Raw genomic sequence first — 22,388 nt, forward strand, 5'->3', positions numbered from 1 at the left:
CGTCGGAGTATGTTTAATCTATGGTATCGGGTGGCTCCTAACTTGGCTCCCTGGAGTAGCTGGCGCAATTTAGGAATACCCGACTACGACCTGACTGAAGTTAGTTGGCGCAATTATTGCCCATCTGCTTGACCTTTGCAACAGCTTAGGGGGCGTGGTATAGGTTAAAAAAGCTATAGTGTACACATTAGTTACATACTCACCGCTAACAGTAGAAAACCAACTGTGTCACTTAGGCTACTCAAGTTTTATAGAATTTGTATGGTTTTGGCGCAACCAGGTGTCTGGAAAGGTTTTTTTGTCGTGCAGACTAAATATACGAATTCACTTCCAACGCTCTACCCCGAAACTTAAGACGTGTTAGGGCTGTAGGCAATAGGATTTTAAGGGAAGGAATGTCCCTGTATGAGCCAGGGTTAATGATCTACCTTTGTGTCCAATGTAAGCCGAGTTGGCTCAGTCGGAACCAACACGGAAATAGCATTACTTTTAAATATGTGTTTGGTTGATTGAACAATTGTCTTGTATATTTGGGTGGTTAAAACGTCAAAGTAATTCTATATCATCCCTTATCTATTATGATCTCACTATCGTAAATTCTCCCAAGTCAGGGATTGTGGGCTACTTGTGGAGAACTTAATTTGTGTAACACTATTTCTTATTTTAATAAAATCCTTACTGACATTCCTTCTTTGTAAACAGCATCAATTGTCACATTTGATAACTTTATACATATAATTTCTTATACGTCAGTCAGCATTGATTTTGATTGATTATATATACAATGTTACAATTGTACTTGCGTCGTTATTGTTGATTTAGCTGAACTTTATCAAGTAGACAATGTTTTTAACTTGATAATAATGTAATAGTTTATTTGAATAATTTATTTTTGGATCTTGTGTACTGTATAAGATTTGAACCTCTTGAAATTGAACCAATACTGTAGTACATTATCGTCCACGAGCATACCAGCGCATTCTGTTAGCGCCCTCAGAACTACTGTACAAGAATGTCAGTGTTGAAGGGTGGCAGGGTGCGCGCGCAGCCCCGACAACAATGCTCAACCAGTGCTACCATTGTTACGGAGCAAAAAGCCAACTTGTTTTACACTTGTTTCCCAATGTTGTGACCCATGAACCACTCTTGTGCTAATATCTGGGTTTAGACCTTTTAGCTAGTTTCTGTAGCTACACTTAAATTAATTAATGCCGAGACGATATGAATACTCTCCTGTCGCAATAAATATACAACATTAACGGTTAGTCTTTTCCTAGCTGGCCCATAATTAAATTATGTTTTTACAGCTACATCTTGTACAAACAATATTAAACTATAAGTATGTAAGTTGCTATAACGTAAAAACTCAGTAAATGTTGAGTGTAGATTATATAATTGAGATTCTGAAGGGCTCCTGTGTTCCTATCCAGTGGTGGTTTGATTTCGTCGTCGTCCGCGCCTTGAATGCCGATGATAAGCCAGATAACCGCCGTTTCCGGTCTCAACAATGTCGCTGGAGCTCGATGGCGACAGAATTTCAAATTTCATCCGCAGATTCTTTCACGGTGACAACCACTAACTGACATCACGCCAACGTATTTGATTTGTGTTAAGAGTTTGACAGAAAATGTAATATTGGATCATGCTTGTTGGGAGTGAATTTTTTTTAGAACATATAGCAATACGTATCCTTATCCTATGAATACATAACGAAGGAGGTTATTGAAGTTTTTGTAAATCTATAGGTACACTATTTGAAGTAATTTCTAATCTTGAATAATATAATGATTTCGTTCTTTTCCGTTAATTCACTACCACTACTATTTTATTGCAGTTCCGATGTTTTTAATAGTTAGCATTGTCTATGAATATATCAATTATAAAATGAAACTATTCTAAACTGACCTAAGAAAAAATTCTGGTAGTGAATAAACGGAATTGCAATAAAAAAATAGTCGTTGTGAACTAACAGAAAAGGACCAATGATTCAAACTTTTTTGTTCTCAATAGTGAAGGTTTGATTGTTAACAATCTTTTTCCTAACAACAGTCAGTTCAGCTCAGCTGTGCAATAAACGAACAGCCTGTTAAAGAGGTCCCAGTTTTATTAATTTCAATGGACTGGAAGTGGTCATAATTAAGCATTTCAAGTGTGTTGTGCATTTAAACAAAAGAGGAGCTGTGGAACCACCTCTTGTAGTTCTCCACTGACTAATGATTTGAATCTATAACGATATCCAAAATAATTTCAGCACAATTAGCTTTAGGATTTCACAGTGGTAGTTACACCTGATTGTTGATTTATATTTTAGACTTCCTTGCACAGGTTGACATTAGCACTCTGCTGGTGTAGTTGCTAGCTTTACCAATATTATGATAGAAAATGTATTATTTTTTTCATTCTACCATTTAAAATATTGATATCAGTAAATGAACTGTGTGCTAAACACAAATCTTCATCAAACTAAAAATATAATTTTTCTCTGTATCACTTTAGTTTATAGGTTTGGTGTGAATTGGCTGGTTAATTTTTACTAACCACGCTGTGTGGCATACAGGCATAATTTTGTACATTGTTTTTCTGATTTACCATGAAATACTTGGGTACTATACCACTAATGTATTTGAAATGGGTGAGCAAATTATTAGGCTATTGGTTTCCATGCTAAACGGAGCATAACAGATATTTCAAATTTTCATTTATAGTCAGTTTTACTCATCATCCTGTTTTGTTACAGAACCTGGAGTTCCACGGGGTGATGAGGTTCTACTTCCAAGACGCTGGACAGAAGGTGGCCACCAAGTGTATCAGGGTAGCGAGTGACGCCACGGCTCAGGACGTCATAGAAACGCTCATTGAGAAGTTCCGACCAGACATGAGAATGTTGTCAGTTCCCGAGTACGCTCTCTACGAGATACACGAGAATGGAGGTGAATACCACTACCAGTTATCAATTTGCGTCATAAGATGCTCCACTCCTTCCACGGACAACTAACTACCTATATTAAATCTTACTTAAAATATTGTTTTACTTTACCTAGCATCACATTATTAGAAGAGGAAATCTGATGTTATTAATTTGCTTTTATTTAGGAATCCAGGAGAGTCCAGGAGATCCTTTCCCCATTTGACTATTTTAGCAAACAGGCTGTCAAGTTTCTTCTATTAAAGTTATTTTATTTTCAGACATTAACTATTTCTTACAGCAAATGGATCTGCATGAGTGCTTATCTTCAATCAACTTTAATTAACTTTGTTTTATGGCTGTTTGTGGGGTAAAAAAGTTCTTATTTTACTTCCAAGTATGTTTTCCAATGTTTTGAAACAAACTAGTTTTAACCTTCAAACAAATTTTTGGATAGTTCTCAAATGTTTAAAAGAGTGCTTTAAGTTGAAGAGAAACTTCAAGTCCAATTCAGTGTCAGCTCAACGGTTCAAGCTTTTGTATTATATTATGATGTCCAAGTGTCAATGATCAAACACTAGATCACAAGAAGCACTGTATAATGTGGTACTATTTATTGATTTAACTTTTCAACTTTCAACAACTCAAAGCACAATTTTTCATCTTTTAAGTACCATTATAGTTTAATGTCCATTAACTTTACAGTCCATAAAATAAGTTAAAATACAGGGTTTTGTCTGTGACAGGTGGTTTGTTCTTTGTTCTTAGACTTTGAACTGAGTTGTTCTAGATAAATGCTTGTAGTCAAAGAAGTGTTCATGTTTGTTCCTTGTTCCAGATGAGAGGAGGCTGGGGAACGAAGAGAAGCCTTTGCTGGTTCAACTCAACTGGCACAAAGATGACAGGGAAGGCAGGTTTCTGCTGCGACGGATAGATGACAAGACAAATGTTAGTATTGTACCAAACTTTTACCCAGATTAGTTACATAAAGTATAACTGGATTATGTTTTCCATTAATTTGGGTTAATATGGGTGGGTCCAGCCAGTTAAAAAAAGGGGGAGCTGCTTCCAAAAAATCTCATGGTCTTAGGTATAGAACATTTGGCAAAGATTTTTTGAAAATCTATTACATATTTAGCCTAAAACAGTTCCCACAGCCCAACCCGCTCCCTTCCCTGGACCCGCCCATGTGTTGTGGAATTTAATAATGCTTAAACAATAAATTTTGAATCTTAAAGCTCAAATCACAAAAACCTATTCACTAGACTGACTAGTACAAAAATACATCTCTGAGGATTAATCCGCATAATCCAGCTAAGTAATTAGTCTGGACATTCAAACAATAAAATTATTGTAGCCTAGAATGAGAGCCAGCTTAACTTCTTAGCATAAATGTTTACAGTCTTATTTGATACACATGTAAAATAGTTATCTATTATTAGAAAAATGTAAAACCGTCCTTAATTTGTGATACTTTATTTACATTAGAGGTTTCACCACTCAAAAACATTTTTTAATCTCTCTTTCCCCTCTTTTATGTGTTTGTCAACAAAAAATTATATGGTGCTGCTATCTGGGTGGGATTCTTGGAACTTCCTCTACTCAAATCAATAACATCTCCTTCACTAATGTGATCATTTGGCTACAGATAGCAGCTCTGGTTAATGTTAGGGTTTGTTTTTTGTAAATCACAAACATGTATGAATTGCTTTAGTGAATGTCCAACAGGCTTATTTTACTAACACTAATCTATTATATTTATATGTGCAAGCTTTCTTTTTGGTTTTATGGAACAGAGAAGAGTGAGTATGCAATATACAATTTTCAATACCCAAGTAGGTTTTTAAAGCTTCTTTCCATTTGTCAAAGCATTTGTTTGCTTTCAAGTTGATTTTCCCTAAAACAAATCAAATAAAAATAACTCATTTCCAAACAAATGACAAAAAAAAAACATACACTTATATTGCAGCAAAACAGTATCAACAATTAACTGCACAAGTAAAATACTGTATAATTGTAGGATTCATAAAAAGTGTAGTTGGACAAAGTATATTCATAATACACTGTATGCGTAAAATGGGCTAAAGAGGACTTGTGCGTAGGCTCAGTTGCTTGGGTATGTAAAGAGCAAACAAAACAAATATAAATAATGTCGTAGTGAAATTTGTTAAAGTGTAGTGACAGTTTGTATGTAATATTTCTGAAAGTCAACGAGTGAACTGGAGTATTATAAGGGTTCAATGAAATAAGACTTGAACACTGAAATTGTAGATTTGTATCCACATTATTCTTGATTGTTTATAATGTATTTTGATGCTAAACAATTATGGCAAAAATTAGCAGCTCCGACACAATTTTTCACAAGAAACTTTCTCATGTATTGACTGTTAGAATGTTAAACATTTTCCTTTCACAAACATCATCAGCTGTTGATAAGCCAAGAATGCAAAACAGATTGTCCAGGCCCAGAGCCAACAACTAACATCTGACCAGATGTAAGACACCTTAGAATGAATCCCGCTGTTGTGTAATAACAGCTTTTATCTCAATTGTTGAGCAACACCGGCCTTGGAATAGTTTGCATTGGTTTATTCATGCATCTATACTAGGAAGGAATTTTCATTCCTCATGATTCTTATCAGTTTTGAAATTTATGAAAAAATTGAGGTTTTGTAAATATTACGAAGCATATCGACACAGTAATTAAATATACATAGTGTTATCTATCTTAAGATTTAATTAAAAAACTGTTAACTTATAAATTAGATGATGCATAAAAAAAATAGAAAACAATGTACAATAGGCTTACCCAGTACTGAAACATTTTAGCGAGTCCCTGAGTGAGATCTAAACTCACCGCCTTCCCTCCTTCAGGATAGTTAATACAGATTGTTTTGTTTGATCAATTTTACTCTCTTTTTTAGATGCCAGAGGGGACTTTCCAGGAAAGTGGCTCGAGTTTTAAGAGAAAGCTTTCAAAAAGAGAAAAGAAACAGTTGAAGAAGCAGGAGAAGCTAAACAGATTAAAGAGCACAGGAGGGGTCACGTCAGACGAGAATGATTCTGGTGTTGCTGAAAAACTGTATACAGGTAAAGTTGTGGAGTTAGACTATGATGTTATGCTGTTTTTTTTTCTTAACACGTTCGCTACTGCAATAGTACGAAATTTTTCATTCACATGGACCAGCGACGCACATATGCGACGGCCGGTTTCCACCCATAGACTGCCGTCGCATATATGCGACGGCTAGTCACATTAAAATAGACTGACGACGCATATTTGTGTCGGGGGTTCTAATGTTATTAAAATGCTTATATCTTTGTAACGGTCTATTTGAAGGCACTGAATTCCCTGCAGTGGTCTACAGAGATGTCTGACGCACAACTGCGTCGCTTGGTCTGTGGATATGATCATTGGTGACGTCATTTTATGATAGTTGGAAAAACTGGTCTTTACTTTTCTGCATCACTGTATGTATGTATGCAGTATTTATGCTGCATTATCCTCTGTAGCTTTTATATAAGTTCAGTTATAAACTGTTCTTCAATAATCTGTTTTTTTTTTTTACTTTCTTTTACCTCAAAACACAAACAAAAATGAACTGCCGCATATATGCGAGGTTTGGTCTATTTTAAGAAAACTATGATAATTTTCACTATTGTCTTCGCTGTAGACCGGGCGTCGCAAATATGCGTCATTACAAAAGGTTATAAAAAATACAAAAAAACAAGAATAAATTATCTACAAACACGATTGTAGCACATTACAATGTAAATGATCACTGTTTTACAGGTTTTCACCAACGAGCACATAATATAATGTGTATATAACATTTATATTATGTGCTCGTTGGTTTTCACCCGTGGTCTGTGTGTAATGTTAACCAAGTGACAGCCGGTCTATGTGTAAGATTCAAATGTATACCTTGGTCTGTGGCAATGACCGCGGCGACGTGTTAAAGTAACAGTTTTAATCATTAATTTTTATACACATAACACAGTCTAGACCTAGTGAATCGAAGCATAAACTCATAGATATTATCCATAGCCAAAGTCCTGCATTCTACTACTAGACCAGTTCGTTCCCCACAGTCCAAATCATTATCAGTATGATCTTACTAATATTATAAATGTGAAAGTTTGAGTGTTTGTTTATTTGTTTGTTTGTTTGTTAGTTTGTGTGTTTGAAGTTCAATCACGCATAAACCACTGGACGGATTGGGCTGAAATTTGGCATGATGATAGATTACATTCACGATTAACATATAGGCATATTCTTATCTCAAAAGTCCTTTCGGGCTCCGCCCCAGTGGCTCTGTAATTCCCCATGTTAACCTTATGAGTATTCATATTTAAAGGGAATTAAAGAATTCAGTCAGCTGTTTCAACTAAAAAAGTTGGTTCTATGATATGGAAAAGCATTAAAAAGTTATAAGATTTACCAACAGGGTGCAGCACTATATTTTTTTGCATTTATGAAAACAGCTAATTTGAACTAAGCAGCAACAAAAAACTGTGATTCGCAATGAGAACTGTCAAAGTAGGATTGTTTACAGTTATGTTTATGTTTTTCATTTCATGAATAATTTGTGATATTTTGCGAATTGTTGATAATTTATTTTTCTCTATTGTTTAGGTGAAGTAGTAGAACATTATGGCTATGGTAGATGTGTAATACTATAGAATACTGTAAATTGAAAAAAGCAAATTTTATCAAACTGTGATACTGTGTGCCATTGCAAACGCAAAGCTTGAGTATAACTGCAATAAGCATTTTATACTTATATTCCAACACCGTACGAAGGACGGGTACTCTGCTAGTATGAAATATATCTGTGAAGTTATGGGTGTGTAACTGATTCATAGACAAGCTAAGGTATGAAGGAGTATAGGACACATTCTTATGCATGACATTTTTCAAATGATACTCTTGACCAAAGTTTTTAGGCCTGCAATTTTCATGTGCGCTATTGGCAAAGCGAACATGACTGCTAAAGCAGGAAACCCACTGGTCCGACACTCTGTGACACGACACCTTCCGACAAAATTACTTTGCATGACTTTAAATGGACTGTAACCCACTAGTGCAATACAACACCTTCCGATCCGACACGTTCTGACAACATTGCTCTCTGGGGCATCATTGTCGGATGTCCAACATTTCTACACTCTGCGTTCACCAGACCTAGATTAGTCACTGTCTAGCTTTGTGTGTGACAAATTGTATTGACGGACGTTTGATCTAAGTGGTTTGGGAACATCTCTTTCTTTATACAGTGCGTTATAAAAGCTGCCTGAACATATTCTGATGCTTTCAATGATGCAAGTTCTATGGATTTGAGTGGTGATTGGATTAAATTTTGGACCAACTATCATAAAAAAGATTATGCGAACAAAGAACCATCGGATGCAAATAATGACCTATTTTACTACTCTAGCAGCCAAGAAATTTATAACAAAACCTGAGATGTATAATTTCTCGTCGGTTACTGACGGAGAAGTTCACCCGTCACCCCATCGGACCAATGAGTTATTGCCTTAAAAAGTGTGTGGAAGGCATCGAAAGGTGTCGGAGACTTGTTGGAAGGTGTCTTGTCGGGGAGTGTCGGACTAGTGGGTTTCCTGCTTTAGGAGCTGAAATTTGTGTCATTCTGTTCACAAATGATGCCAGTAAATAATGATGAACCTTGTTGCGGCGTACTAGCGAACTACGGATTTATACGTGAAATTGGCCCTTGTAGTTTTAATTAGTGGCTTAAAAAAGGTTTTCTCAGGATCGTGTAGAATAAAATAAACAATACAATTTTTTATAATCTTGTGACTGTAAAATGTGTAAAACACGAGTTATCTAAGTTATCTATGTTTCTGTGACGAAACATAAAGCTGTCTCCTGCACTGATATTCTACAACTAAAATACCAACTTTTACCAATCATCAACCTACATCGTTTGTGCCAACTGGAGACTTGTTTATTCACCAATACAAGTACGGTAAGCAGTAAAAGTGACTCTAACCAATGTAATGTTTGTGTGCAGCTCTACCAGAGACAAGTTTCACCAGGTCCATATCCAACCCTGAGGCTGTGATGAGGCGACGTCGCCACCAACAGTTGGAGCGCAAACTGCAGCAGTTCCGCAGCAAGGACGGAGGCCCGGACACTGGCGGAACTCTCAAGATATACGGCGAGGCTCTCTGCAGGTACTAGAGGATTGTCATTGAGCGGAGCGAGCGAAGCGAGCGTAGCTCTTTGGGATCAACTTCAATGCAACAAATAGAGAAACATCACTCAATAACGGCTGAACGCATTTCAGCCAAACTTAACAAAATTACTTAGACTAATAGTGAGATGGTTTTTAAACAAGCAAATTTCAATTAGATAATACTAATGCAATTTAAAACGAACTTAAAATTTCCAATTTTTAACATTGGGCTTATGGGACTAAAGTAGCCATATGACAGTTTTTTGTTTACAAGAAAAATGTAAACAATAGAATCATAAGGTATTTCTTAACTTTCTAGACTTTTCTTTTAAACGTTTTTAAACCATTCCTATGGTTTTAATAAACAAGAAAATGCCGTTAAAACATTTTTTCAAGGCACGGAATTCACTGAAAATTTAGAAAATATACGGAACTACTTTCTCAATGCGCGCAGCATAAACGAGGAGCGGAGGGATACGGACCGCGGTGACTACTTTCTTGGGAACCTATTTGTGTTGCCAGCTGATTAGAAGTTAGAAACAGCCAATGTTAGAAATCAGAATCTAATAAGCGATATATCGAACCGCATCAAAATCGATATTTAATCCGATAATACCTCACAGGTTATATTATGTTGAATTACATCGACGGTGCAGTAAGTTATTACACTTATTAATAAAACGCATATTGAACACTGATCTAATTTCGGCATGTGGGGAAGTTAGGTCGGGGTTTATGAGTATTCGTGGTTTATGAGTATTAGTGTTTTGAAGTAAGGTTAGATTAGGAAGGTAAAGTGTAGGTTATAGGTAGGTGATCGGGTTGTTTATTTGTGTTGCACCATATAATTTTTATCTTTTGGAATAGTTTGTTAAACGGTGAAACGATTACAAAAATGCTTGCATGGTATTAACAAGTCATCTACGGTATTCTAGCATTGTCTTTATATTAAGTCAATGATTCTAGAAAATTACTACATAAAAACCAAATGAAAAGAACAATTGGATTTGGACCTTTGACAATAGCAAAACTAACATGTAATTTATGAAATGTGAAAAGTTGTATATCATTAAATACTATTCTGTAATATTAATAATTGTTCGGCAAATCCTCATTTTAATGGCTCGGCTGAAAATGGAATCTGCATTTTGTGAAACAGTAATTTGGTAACAATTCAGTAATTTCAAATGTTGATAACATTAGCCTATCCTGTATAAATACTGTTATTTGATTGCCAAGCCACGGGCTATACATACGTCCAGTTACAACCATAATAATAAGTAAATTAATTAATTACCGAGGCTTATAGAAGTCCACTTTTAACCACGGTATGGATAATTGTCAAGGCTTGTCCAGAAGTAGGCTACTAATTTCTAATTATATTATCTACATTGTATATTTAAGGCATGTCTTCCCTTCTTATTATTATTCTGTTTTCACTTTAATCAGCTGAATGCGATGTTTACTTATTACTTATGTTTAGGCCTACATTTCAGCCATTTTATGTTGCACGGTTGAATTTAAATGTCAAATTTCCCCTCCTGTTGTTATACTTTAATACTCGTTTTTTATAGTTACTGTTTTTTTTATACTTAAATACTTTAACCGATTGTAAGGGTGAAAAATGTAGCCCAATGTTTTTTTGTTTTAGGCTACAGTTGCATTTGAATGTTAAATTACCTTTCTCTTTTTTATACTTTACTTTTTGGATGTTAATATCAGATTCCAACTACTGTAATATTTTCATGGCCAAAACTACCATAATGCACTTCTGGAAGAGGTATCTGAATAACAAGATGTAGTAAAAACAAATTTGAATTGTTATAATTTTAATCAATAAAACCAGCATTAGTACATCTATTGACCTTTTTACATTTAATTACTTATACAAATATCAAATCACGTTTGTTCCGCTCAACTGGCTTTCACCTCTCTGAAAGCAACCCTAGTTAGTACAGAGTACAGTAGAACCCCAATCATGCAAAACTCAAGTTTTTGAACCCCCAATTATCTAAATCGCTTTCCAAAAGAATTTTGATGAATTATAATTACAGTAATTAGAATAGCTGACGTTCGCTGCGTCCCATCAATGGCAGGCGTAGTCCTGGTGTGGCACAGCGTTGAACAAACCCAACCGCTGGGCGATTGGCTTTCAAATTTCGGTCCGACGAATAGCAAATAATGTGCGGTGATGTATTGCGTTACGACGAGAGTTGATGTAGTTTGCTTAAACACCCACAGATAACAGCATTGCTTGGAACGTAGACTGTCCCATTGTATTTCCAATTGGAGGGAGAAAGACGGGACAACAAGTAGATTTTTAAGCTTGCCAGAGGGGGATTTTACGGGGAAATCTGCTACCAACACACCACAACAAAAAGCAAGTCACACTACACGCTAACGTGATATAGGGACTGACGCTAGGCTCGCACTGAGCAACAGCATAATAGATTGATGAACTGAAGTCTGGGTCAGTACTGACCCAGCAGCGTGAGGGTTGCGATTGCCGTTGGTTCAGTGAACGTTTAAAGAAGGCAGAAGCCATGATCCTGGCAAATTCCTTAACTTCTCCAATGGTCGTGTAGATATCATCACTGTGACTTTTGGTCACAAAAACCAGTTGTTGCCATTTTTGTGTTGTAAAAATTAACATAGTTGAATTAAGTCAGACAGAGTTTTCTGATAAATTACTGTTGAATACAACTGTGTAACAAATCCAAACTGAAAATCTCATATATTAATACGTGAGGGTTGTTTTTTGTGAACAAAACTCCTCCGTTATTTCTGGACCGATTTTAATGTTTGAGGTGTCAAATAATTCGTCTCAATTCGTAGTTTTGCATAAAGGTTTTAGAATTTAAAATCTCTTACCCTTAAGGGCACGAGACGCTCTCAAAGGTCGTATTTTCCCTATAAGAATTACATTGAAAACTAATTTAAAAACAAAACCAGCTGTATATAAAAATTAACTCACCAGCCTTTGGGGAGTAAGTATTGATGTTAGTAATATTTAGGAGGTTATAAACAAATCTAAACAGTTAATCAGTTTTGTTGGAAGAAAAGAAAATTTCTTGAATTTAAAGGAGAAATATTGAAAACAGGAGGAGGAAACAATTAATAGGAAATCTTATACTTATGAGAAGAATAGAAGAGAGGCTTGGTCTCACAGTAAGGAATCCAGGTACACAATCACTTGGGGAGATGAATCATTTTTGCCAGTTATGGTAAGCAACTTATTTTGGAAGTAAAAAAACCATGAAGAATATTCACATCATGTTGTCACAGTGGTAAAGTAAATCTACCTAAAGTAAGATAAAATAAATACATGCAAGAAATGTTTACTGGTAACAGCTTTAAGTCGGGAAACATTTGTATAAAACACAAAAAAATAATACCGGGTCAAAAAAATAAGCATTTAGTCGGGTCTTTTAAACTAATAGAAAATTATTACTGTTATTACTGTAGTTTTAAAATAACTTCTGTATAGGCCTAATACCGGTACTTGACAATTGCTCGATTTCGAGCAACAGGTACACTAGTACAGTTTATTTTAGTTATAGCTTATGTCAAGAAATATTTATTTTTAAGGTGTAGGAAAACTGTGAGTGGCTCATACAACTCTAATGGTATCTAAACTTGTTAGTAGTTCTCAGAGAATAATCTTTGAAGGTCAATTGAACACATAGCACAATTGTCCTCTCTCATTTTAGCACTGTTTTATATTGTTGAATGCACAATATCTTGTATGCAATTAACTGTACTCCTGAAATTTTAAGGCAGTTTTATTTATATTCAAGCTAACAATTGTGTATGTATCTCCAATTGTTGATGATATCTTTAACATTCTCTTTTGAGATTTACTAGTTAACTAGGCAATATGACTAAGTTCTGTGGATTTTTGAAATTTTATGTCTTTGAACTGTAAGCACTTTTCCATCCATTTTTATGATACTTACAAACAGGTCATTAGTAGACCCCATTAACGGGAGTATAAGGCAAATTAAAAGTAGGCCTCGCCATGACAAAATTTAAATTCATTTAGATAATTTTTAGGAAGGTATAAAACCATGAAGGTTTAATTAATGAGTGAAACGTGTGTTGCAGCGATGTACCCTACAAGACGCTACTGTTGAGTGTTGGCGACACTGCTGCTCTAGTGGTCAGAGATATGTTGGCCAAGTATGGGCTAGACAGAGAGGACGCTCACAACTTCTGTCTTGTACAGGTAAATTATTAACAATTATTGAACCTGAGTTTTTAACCACAGTTGTGTTGAGTGATAGACTGGAACTACCAATAAATATGATTATTAATTGGTTCTACTTAGATAAGAATTAGTCCTAAAATTGTTTGTCAGATTAGGAAAAACTAAGTGGCTGAACAAGGGATATTAACTACTGTATACGAGAGAATTAGTCATTAAGGGGTTGATATTTACCCTCTAAAATAGTGGTAGAATTTCAATAAAATTTGACAATTTCAACCTGTTACTTTGATTTCCGTCAGACTATTTTTGGTTGGTCGGTATACTTTAAGACAAAAGTCTTGTCCTTGATAATGTTTTTTGTTAAGCTCCAAGCAGTTGTATACTAAATTTTCTCAGGTAAATCTAAACCCTATTTTTTACCAAACTTACTTTTACTCTTACTTCTTCTCATCTTCCAAAGAACTATCAGTCATGGTAGAATCATATTTAGAATACCTGTTATTCTTTAATCATACTCTTTTCCTGATGTATCATTTCAGACAAAATAACTGGGTTTTCTAGCTTTTATACTATTATAAAATTGAGGAGGTGTCTGTCTGTATGTGTGCCTGTCCCGATTAAAATACTAAACCGATACACCAAAAATCAAGCATAAAGATTGTGGACGTATCAAGGAATGTGTTAGGCTAATTCACTTCCCTGAGTTCCTCTCAGTCTACACCCCTTGGATGTCCAAAGTTTTGAGGTGAGGTTTTCAATAGTAAATATTAATTGGTCTCCATGTAAGCATGAGAAAATTCACAATGTTAACCTTTTCGTTGATATTTCAATGTAAAAAAACCAGAACTGTCAATCACAATTTCAGACAGCTGATACAAACAAAATAAATATAATATTTCAACAACTATGTGGTGGTCTATTAACTCATAGATTATTTTATTCCAAGTGCTTTAGTCACGGTCAATTGTAAGTTGCGTGCTCCCGTGTCTCCTGTAGGTAAACCCTTTTCATCTATTCACCACTGGAAAAAGTCACAAACGTTGTTTATAAAAATGTTCTCTAATAATATTGCTTGATTGCAAAATTTGTGTAATAAAAGTAATACTATTGTTAAACGTTTACTTTTCTTTATTATAATGTAAGACTTAAAATTAAACACAATCATTAAAAGGCCAGGCTGATATTTATGAGATAGTTTTAACTATCAAGATGACAAGAGGTTCTACCCGCGAATTCACGGGCGTACAGAAGCAACCATTAAATTATTTTAATCAACTTGGACTTTATATTTCATTTAAAGGGCCCAAGTTCTAGGAATTCTCATCTGAAAGGATGTTAAAAACAGTGGAACCTTCATACCTTACGTCCTAAGGTGGCCGAGGTGGGTACGGTTGTACCCACCGTACCCCTAACTTTCCGTGTCCTTAACTTTTCTTGTCCCCATCTTTTCTAAACTCACCTGAACTCGCCGCTCTCTTTCACGACGTCTTTAATACTTTTCAATGAAATGGCGACCTGTTAAAGATCGGTGACAACCTTTTGGAACGAACAACATAGATGGTTTGTTAGTCTCATATTCATCGTGTTTCGAAAACTTTTAATCACTCACTTGTACCAAACAGTTAGAAATAGCTTAACTGTTAATTCACCGCACCTCTTTTAAGGACATAAAAGTAAATAATAAAATAAGTAAACAAAAATGTAAACAAACAAACTATATTGTCAATTGCATTGGCCAGCTGTTGTTCACTAAATTATTCGAATAGCCTTCACTTCAAAACATGCAAGGCGTAGCCCTTTGGAAATCAGCCTGTGGGGCAGAGCCCTTAGGGAGTTCATCCATATCAATACTTTTCGGCAAATCTACACACTCTAAGCTTAATTTTGATATGCCATATGCATATATTTTTATTTGGTAAATGGCCTTAACCGTTTACATAAAATTTGATTGTATCACTTTAATAATATAATAGATGTTAAGGGGACACCCGTTCTTTGAAACTCAATTTTCTTCTCTTTGCAAAGCACCAGTATAGCATCTAGCACTGCATAAAGTCTTTTGTTTATCTGTAAGCCTTTGGATACTAAATTGTTATTGACAAGCTATCAAAGCTCTTTTTCTTACTAAACCCCCACCCCTAATCTCATTTTCTTAAAAAATATCAGTGTTAAGTAAAGCATTCTTTTACTATTTCTGGATTTGCAAGTATTTAAAGTTTATTCTTATATTCATTGCTGGACCCTTGTTCCAATTTCAATAATTTAATTTCAAAAGAATGTTTGAAATATTTTTCATCAGGAAAGGATCTGTCACTAGCAACTCAAAGGTTTGTGTACAACCAAACATAATTCACTGCTTCAATACCAATATCAAGTAAGGGACTGTCAATATTCTTCCAACTAGTGGGGTGAACAGATCTCACCTTTCTCTAAGTTTTCCCCTTTTATGAACAATATTGGCCTTTTAAATGCCCATAATCCAAATACCACTACATCAAAGACTGTACATTCATGGTAATCCATCACACTCTTAATATACAAAATTATTTAATAATTCAAACAACACTAAACATTAAACACCTTTGTTTTATCAATTTTTATTAAGGTCATAGGTGATAACTTTTTTAAAAACAAAAACTGTTTTTTTTTGTATTAACTAAAGATATTTCCCTATAACAAATATTCTTACCAAAATGTCTTCCCAAGATTGGAAAAAAATGAAACCATTTATAAAAAGTAATTTTTCAAAACCTGCGACATACTTCACTTCTCACCCGAAGCAGAAGAGTTAGTGACACTCAACATTCACACAGTGTCCAGGTCAATTCTGTTAACGTTCCTCACGACCCACACCACTAGTAGTACGATGGCCAGTAACAACACTGGTGTGGCTATTGACATCCACACATTTCCCCACACTCCGCAATACGAAGGGTCTGAACACCGGGTGATCACTTCTTTGTCCTCCGGTATAAGCACGTGTGCCGACTCGCTAATGTTGCGGATGTCGAACTTGCGACTCGCTCTTGTGCTCTCCATCACCTCTTCAATGGCGGACATTGTTTCTTGAGAATTCATCTTGATAAGTCGGATATGAAATGTGTAGATTTTTCACAACTTTGAAACGTTTAAACTATCCCATTTGGTCTTTATCACGGAATTGTATCCAAACTATGTTTACCCATAAAACATCTGGAGGCACTGTCTCCTAAATAAAACAAAATTGGTCAGATCTGATTGAATGGTTGCAGCAGACTGTTGCTGTGTTAGTGTTTATTTCTGGCCGGTTATCACAATTATCAGTTGAACTTTGAGTGTTTTCTTTGAATCTTTCTTATGATTCATTGACCTATAAGAGTCTGTGTTTTGATCGGGCAATATTGGTTTGGTTTATATGAAATTAATATGGTTTAATATTTGGTGGTTAAAAGCATCGCTAAATTGAGATTCACTTTCGTGTTTCAGTTGTAAGTTAGTTTGGTCTGGGTTTTTCAATTTTAAAACATTTTCTATATACTTCTTGCACTGTTGTTTACGTATTACCTCTGTGTGTATTTTTAACATTGACCTTCTTCCAAAAAAATTCATTCATATACGGATGAATGTGGAAATAATACTTTCTCTTTTAAACAGACCGTACAATAATGGTTTGTCAGATAGAGAACTCTAATAAATCGGCGAGGATACTGTTTCTATGTGTTATAAATTATACTTGCTTTGGCAACAGATATCTATAATTTGAACAATCCACAGAAGATAAAATTTCATTACTTCTATGTAGGTATTATTAATTTTTTATCAATCAATGACATTCAGTCTGGTAATAGCTGTCACACTTTTTCTATTTTGTGTTGTAGAATTTTGATCATATATATGGGAACTGATTTTGTACAATAGGCTATATTATGTAATGAGACATTGTGTCAATTTAGATTCATTCCTTTTATAACAATTTGGTCTTTCAAAGGAGATTAATTTTTTTTTAAATTAATTTCAGTCAATGCTAAAAACAATAACAGTTTCAAACGCTACTGTTAAGATTGCCCGCCAATATTGAAACAGTAAAAAAAAGTATAGGCCCTACCTAAAGTCAACAATCCTCTGATTATTTTCCTTTGTTCAGTGTGTATATGCACTTACACCCCTAAAGATTAGAATATTTACTATTGCAATATGGTCATATTTTACTACTTTACACTTTCTTTAACTGATATTGCTATTTTGTCCTACATATTTACTCTTAAAAATCTCTTTAAGTTTATTTTTGTTTGTTCACTCTGCTTTCATTTTTTTTCTATTTATCAACTGTAATATTTGGGGTCTGTTTTGCCATTTTCTAGATTCTCTGCTGATTTGCTTGACTTAGCAGAAACTGTATCTTCTGTTGCTTTCATTTCGGTCCTTGTTGTGTTTGATGTAAGGAGTAATTCGGAAGTCAGACATTTCTTATTGCATATTTTTCGTTATCCCAGTTTTTAGCATTAGGCTTTTATAATCGTGTTTTATTCTTTAGGTGAACACTGCAATAGACCCCAACGCTGAGAACAAGGAGGTGGGCCCTGGCAACAACAACACAATCAACAACAGAGAATACATCCTGGATGACGATGAGTGTCCGTTAGCCATCCTGATGAACCATCCACAGTCTAGAGGTAAGTCACTATCAGATATCTAGTGAAATTATCGTCAAGGATATTGAGATAAGAACTAGTCATATAAGATCTACAGTGTGCTGAGGCTGGCCATACAAACATTGAATTGTTGCCGTTCCAGTGTGTACAATGAGACGACAATAATTTATCTTGGATGGGACGTCGCACGCGAGGATAAAAAGCAGTGCTCGACTGTACCTGACTTCACAGTTACTTATAGGTGCGGTATCCAAAACACGTCTGAAGAGATCATTGCAGAGCGAGGATCGCCGGGCGATGATAGCTGGGCGTCAATCGCTTTAGAGCCCATTGTCCAAGAAAGTGTCTACTAAGTTCAGCAGTTTGTTGCTGACTGTTAAATTGCAATGTGTGTTGAGTTATTTAGTGCTCTCTCATTACGAGTGTTAAGAACAAACGTTTCACAATCCTGTTGATCGAAGAAATTGATGATGAGGAAATTATGGACATTGTAAGTGAACTGCGATTGTGTACTCACAGTGTTTTCACAAAGAGAACTGAGGAAAGATATTTTAAAATACTTATACAAAACCAATTCCTTTTGAATGCAGACGAGAGGCTGTTTTGTGACTTTCAAAAGAATCTGACGTTCCAACTTCTTAAGCTACTATCACCCAAATGTTGTTCTTCACTCTTTGATTTTTGTAGACGGGGTTCTGTAAGTCAAACAATGCTTGATGAGCAACCGATCTTTAATCAACTTTTCATCTTTGTCAGAAGAGAAAAAAACTTTTCACTATTCTTGCAAGAAGATATCGAAGCTTGAGAGCAAGGGAGAACACGACACAACACTGTGGCTATTGCTAGATGCAATAGACGCTGGCCATCAGCGATCCCGTCTGCTCCCGGAGCAGTGCCCTGCCCTGCGTCAGACGCTCAGCGTCTCAAGCGTCAGGCGTTTCTTGGACATCGGGTTGAAAGCAATGCTTTGCAGTCACTGAGCCTCCTTTGCCAGCATTTATTTCTCAAAGACGGACACAATGGACGCGTCTTGGACAATGGGCCTTAAAGATGGACCTATCATAAGAAATCGTTTTGCTTTGTATTTGGTGAAAAAAAATAACAGAACTGTATGCGTACACTCAATAAATAGTCAGCGTCTATCACTCGTTGTCCCTAACTTTGGAGGTTTTAGGCCAGATCATTGGATTTTCTTTCATCTTTGTTAAACGCATATCCTATCGGTCATTTCACTTTAGGGTTGTTCTTAATGGTTGCTACTTGCTTTACTGTGTTACTGGTTATTACATTCATGAGCACTCGCTGGTATTGGTGAATTTTTCGAGTGGTTACTTTGGAATCTGTTTACTTGCCACACTGCCTGGAATAAAGTCAATGTCATTAAATCAAACATAGCTCCTCACTCCCAGGGCCATCTGTACCGACAGGATCGAAAATATAGAAGGTTGCTCCAACTAACTTAGGGATGGACGAGATTGGATTTTTAGTTTGAGACGAGACGAGACGAGATTTTTTATTTCTCATAAAATTTCGAGACGAGATCGAGACGAGATTTCCCTTCTCATACATAACGAGAAATGCGCGTTCGACATTTTAACCTGATTTTGTAGCATTGTTAAATACCTACCGATTTGATGACAGATGACTGGTAAAATACAAAAAATGCAATAATAGGCAAGAATATTTCAAATCTTTTATTAAAAACATCATTAAAAACAGCAGTATAAAATATAAATGTTAATTAGGCCTACCTTATTAAAAATAACTAATACGCATAGGAAACATGGTGATATCAGTTAGGATATAGTTTGACTTTGAAAAATACAAAATAGGCTATATCAATTTAAAACATCAGTTTTATTAGTTAAGTATAAAACTACAATAGTAAAACTTTGAAAAATACAAAACATATCAGTCCAAAGATCAGTCTTAATAGTAAAGTATCAAGTAACATTATTTTCAGTCTTGTGTAATTTTTGAGAATTATTTGATTTTGGAGTGACTGGTTTTGGCTATGTTTACAGTAGACCTAGTAATACATAACACACACTGCTTACACTTTACAAAACTTCTCATCCTTTGGTTATGTCAAAACAACAAATCATAAAATAAAAATTGTAAATGGAGGTCATAGCCATAATAGGACATGGCATAGACAAAATTATCAATAAAACCAATAAACAAACATAATAAATAATAGCATAGGACATAACATAGACAAAATTATCAATAAAACCAAAAAACAAAACGTAAACAATCCTGTTAAACAACAATATAAAATAAACAAAAATAGCCTACCACAAATAATTTCCTATTAAATGACTATGACAAGGTTCACAATCACAGATATGTTATTTTTTTATCAATCAATCATCATACCATCATATAATAAAAAATAATATGATTTTAATAAACACAAATGACAATTAGATAAAAACAAACAAGCCTAGCCTATAACATGTACACTGTTAGCCTCAGCCTCAAGAACTCATTGGACTATTGTCAAGTAAAACAATAAATAACATCAACCACTTGTCAAATTATTATATTCTCAAGAATTAATAGTATTACAATTCTATGAAATACACAAGTAGATTAACTTGAGAATTTTAAACACCAGTATGAGAATTTGAAAGACCCAACTCTACGCAATACATAAATAAGGACAAAGTCAAAATTTAAATTGATTATGGTAGATACCTTAAATAATAAAACAATACATAAAACTCAGTCAAGGGAGACTTACATATCTCTGAATCCAAACAGCCTTAAAGAGATCAAAAACTATATTTATAACATTTACTGGTATAGCTTAATTCAAGTAGGCCCTACTCCCCCTGTTCATACATTAATTTAGAGTTTTGGTGCAAAAACACCAGTTCTTCAACATGTTCTATTGTTAGCCTTTGCCTCGATGGAGTGACTACATTTCCTGCAGAGGAAAATGTTCGTTCACTTGCAACTTCAGTCCCAGGGATACCAAGGTACTTACGAACTACAACTTTCATTAGAGGAAATCTACTTTCATTTTTCCTCCACCAAGCACAGGGATCTTCAGATGGCAGAATAGTTGGCTCACCAAAGTACACCTTCAGCTCTTCATCTACTAGCTGATCTAGCTTGGTGCTACCGGCTGCTGGTTCTTGGGCCTTCTTCGCTTCAGCCTTCATGATGAAAACGGACCACAGTGAATGTGACTTAACTTCTTCTTTTCCTAAAAAGAAGATATAGGACTAAGTACTGTAATATTAAGTGTAATGTCATGAATAAAAAAATTAAAATGTAATTAGGCCTAGTCTACATTAATAGTTCCTTCTTTTAACCCCATGCTAACAAAACATCATTCTCTATTGTTCAACTGTTATGTCTGTTGTTCTGTATTTTTGTCAATTGAATAATAAATGTTAAGCTTTACAAGACTATTTATTTTATCTTGTTAGTTGTTAGTTGATAAGGGATAACCTTAATCACATGAACGAGAAATTTTCCTTATTTAGGTGGACATTTTTATGTGGTTTTATTGAATGTTAGCTTGATAAAAGTTTACATCATCTCAGCTTCAATTTTATATATTCAAATGAACCTTTTAAGTATTGTACTGAACTGCAGAAACTTTAATTTGAGTATTTAACTAACCTTACAACTGCAAAAATCAAAACCAAACATAATCTTACATTACAAAATATTTTTGTACTAACTTTGGCTTTTGTCTTCTTCAACTGGAAGTTGTCCTTTGGATGCCATTATTTGTTTCTTAAACTCTGATAAGTATAGTGACCTTTCATGTGGTTCCAACGCAATGTCTTTGAATCTTGGGTCAACAAGCATAGCATTGATGTACGGGTCGATTTTCATATTTCTAGGAAATCTGGACAGTAAACTTTGCAGTAAATGCCTTGAAAACATTTTCCCTACACCAGTGTCATCTTCAATAATGGCTTTCAATTTCTGCTCAATACAGTATAGTATGGGAATCACCATTGAGGCTGTAGGCATAATTGAAGAGCACATTTCAACTGTGGCTTGGTAAAGGGGCTGGAGGATTTTGACATAAGCTTCTACAAATCGCCATTCTGAAACAGTCAAGTTATCGATTTTGCCTGAAGAAGCTAAGTCTCTCGCTATTGGTTCCTTATTTTCTAGTAGTCTGGAGAGCATTAGGTATTCAGAGTTCCATCTGGTTTCTACATCTTGAATGAGTTTGAGAGGTTCTTTTCCCATCTCATTTTGGAGGGTATGGAGACGCTCAGTGGCCGTTGAGCTATGCCTGTAATGGCCAACAATTTTGCGTGCCTTGGTTACCAGTTCACTCATACCTGATGTGCCTTTCTTGGCATCTACCAAAACAAGTTGAAGGGTGTGGGCAAAACATCTAAGGGCAGTAAGCTGCTTGCACATGTTAACTCCCGATGTTATGTTTTTGCCGTTGTCTGTGACAGCATAAA

At 35.2% G+C, this 22,388-nt stretch overlaps 1 protein-coding gene across 4 annotated transcripts in view; it reads left to right on the plus strand.

Moving 5' to 3' along the window:
* LOC128987718 (afadin-like) overlaps window positions 1-22,388 on the plus strand; it is a 253,441-nt gene that overhangs the window by 85,196 nt on the left and 145,857 nt on the right. For all 4 annotated transcript variants that reach the window (XR_008490271.1, XR_008490272.1, XR_008490273.1 and 1 more), the window contains exons 3-8: window positions 2,738-2,930; window positions 3,744-3,853; window positions 5,830-5,995; window positions 8,941-9,103; window positions 13,210-13,330; window positions 17,826-17,964. Coding sequence is in view for 1 of the 4 variants with exons in the window: in XM_054408712.1 (XP_054264687.1) it covers window positions 2,738-2,930; window positions 3,744-3,853; window positions 5,830-5,995; window positions 8,941-9,103; window positions 13,210-13,330; window positions 17,826-17,964 (892 nt within the window). In the remaining 3 variants the exon portion in view is untranslated. The remainder of the gene's footprint in view (window positions 1-2,737; window positions 2,931-3,743; window positions 3,854-5,829; window positions 5,996-8,940; window positions 9,104-13,209; window positions 13,331-17,825; window positions 17,965-22,388) is intronic.

The sequence above is a fragment of the Macrosteles quadrilineatus genome, unplaced genomic scaffold (genome assembly GCF_028750875.1).
Source record: "Macrosteles quadrilineatus isolate MER2022 unplaced genomic scaffold, UCM_ALF_1.0 Scaffold_2__2_contigs__length_208266976, whole genome shotgun sequence".
NCBI lineage: Eukaryota > Metazoa > Arthropoda > Insecta > Hemiptera > Cicadellidae > Macrosteles > Macrosteles quadrilineatus.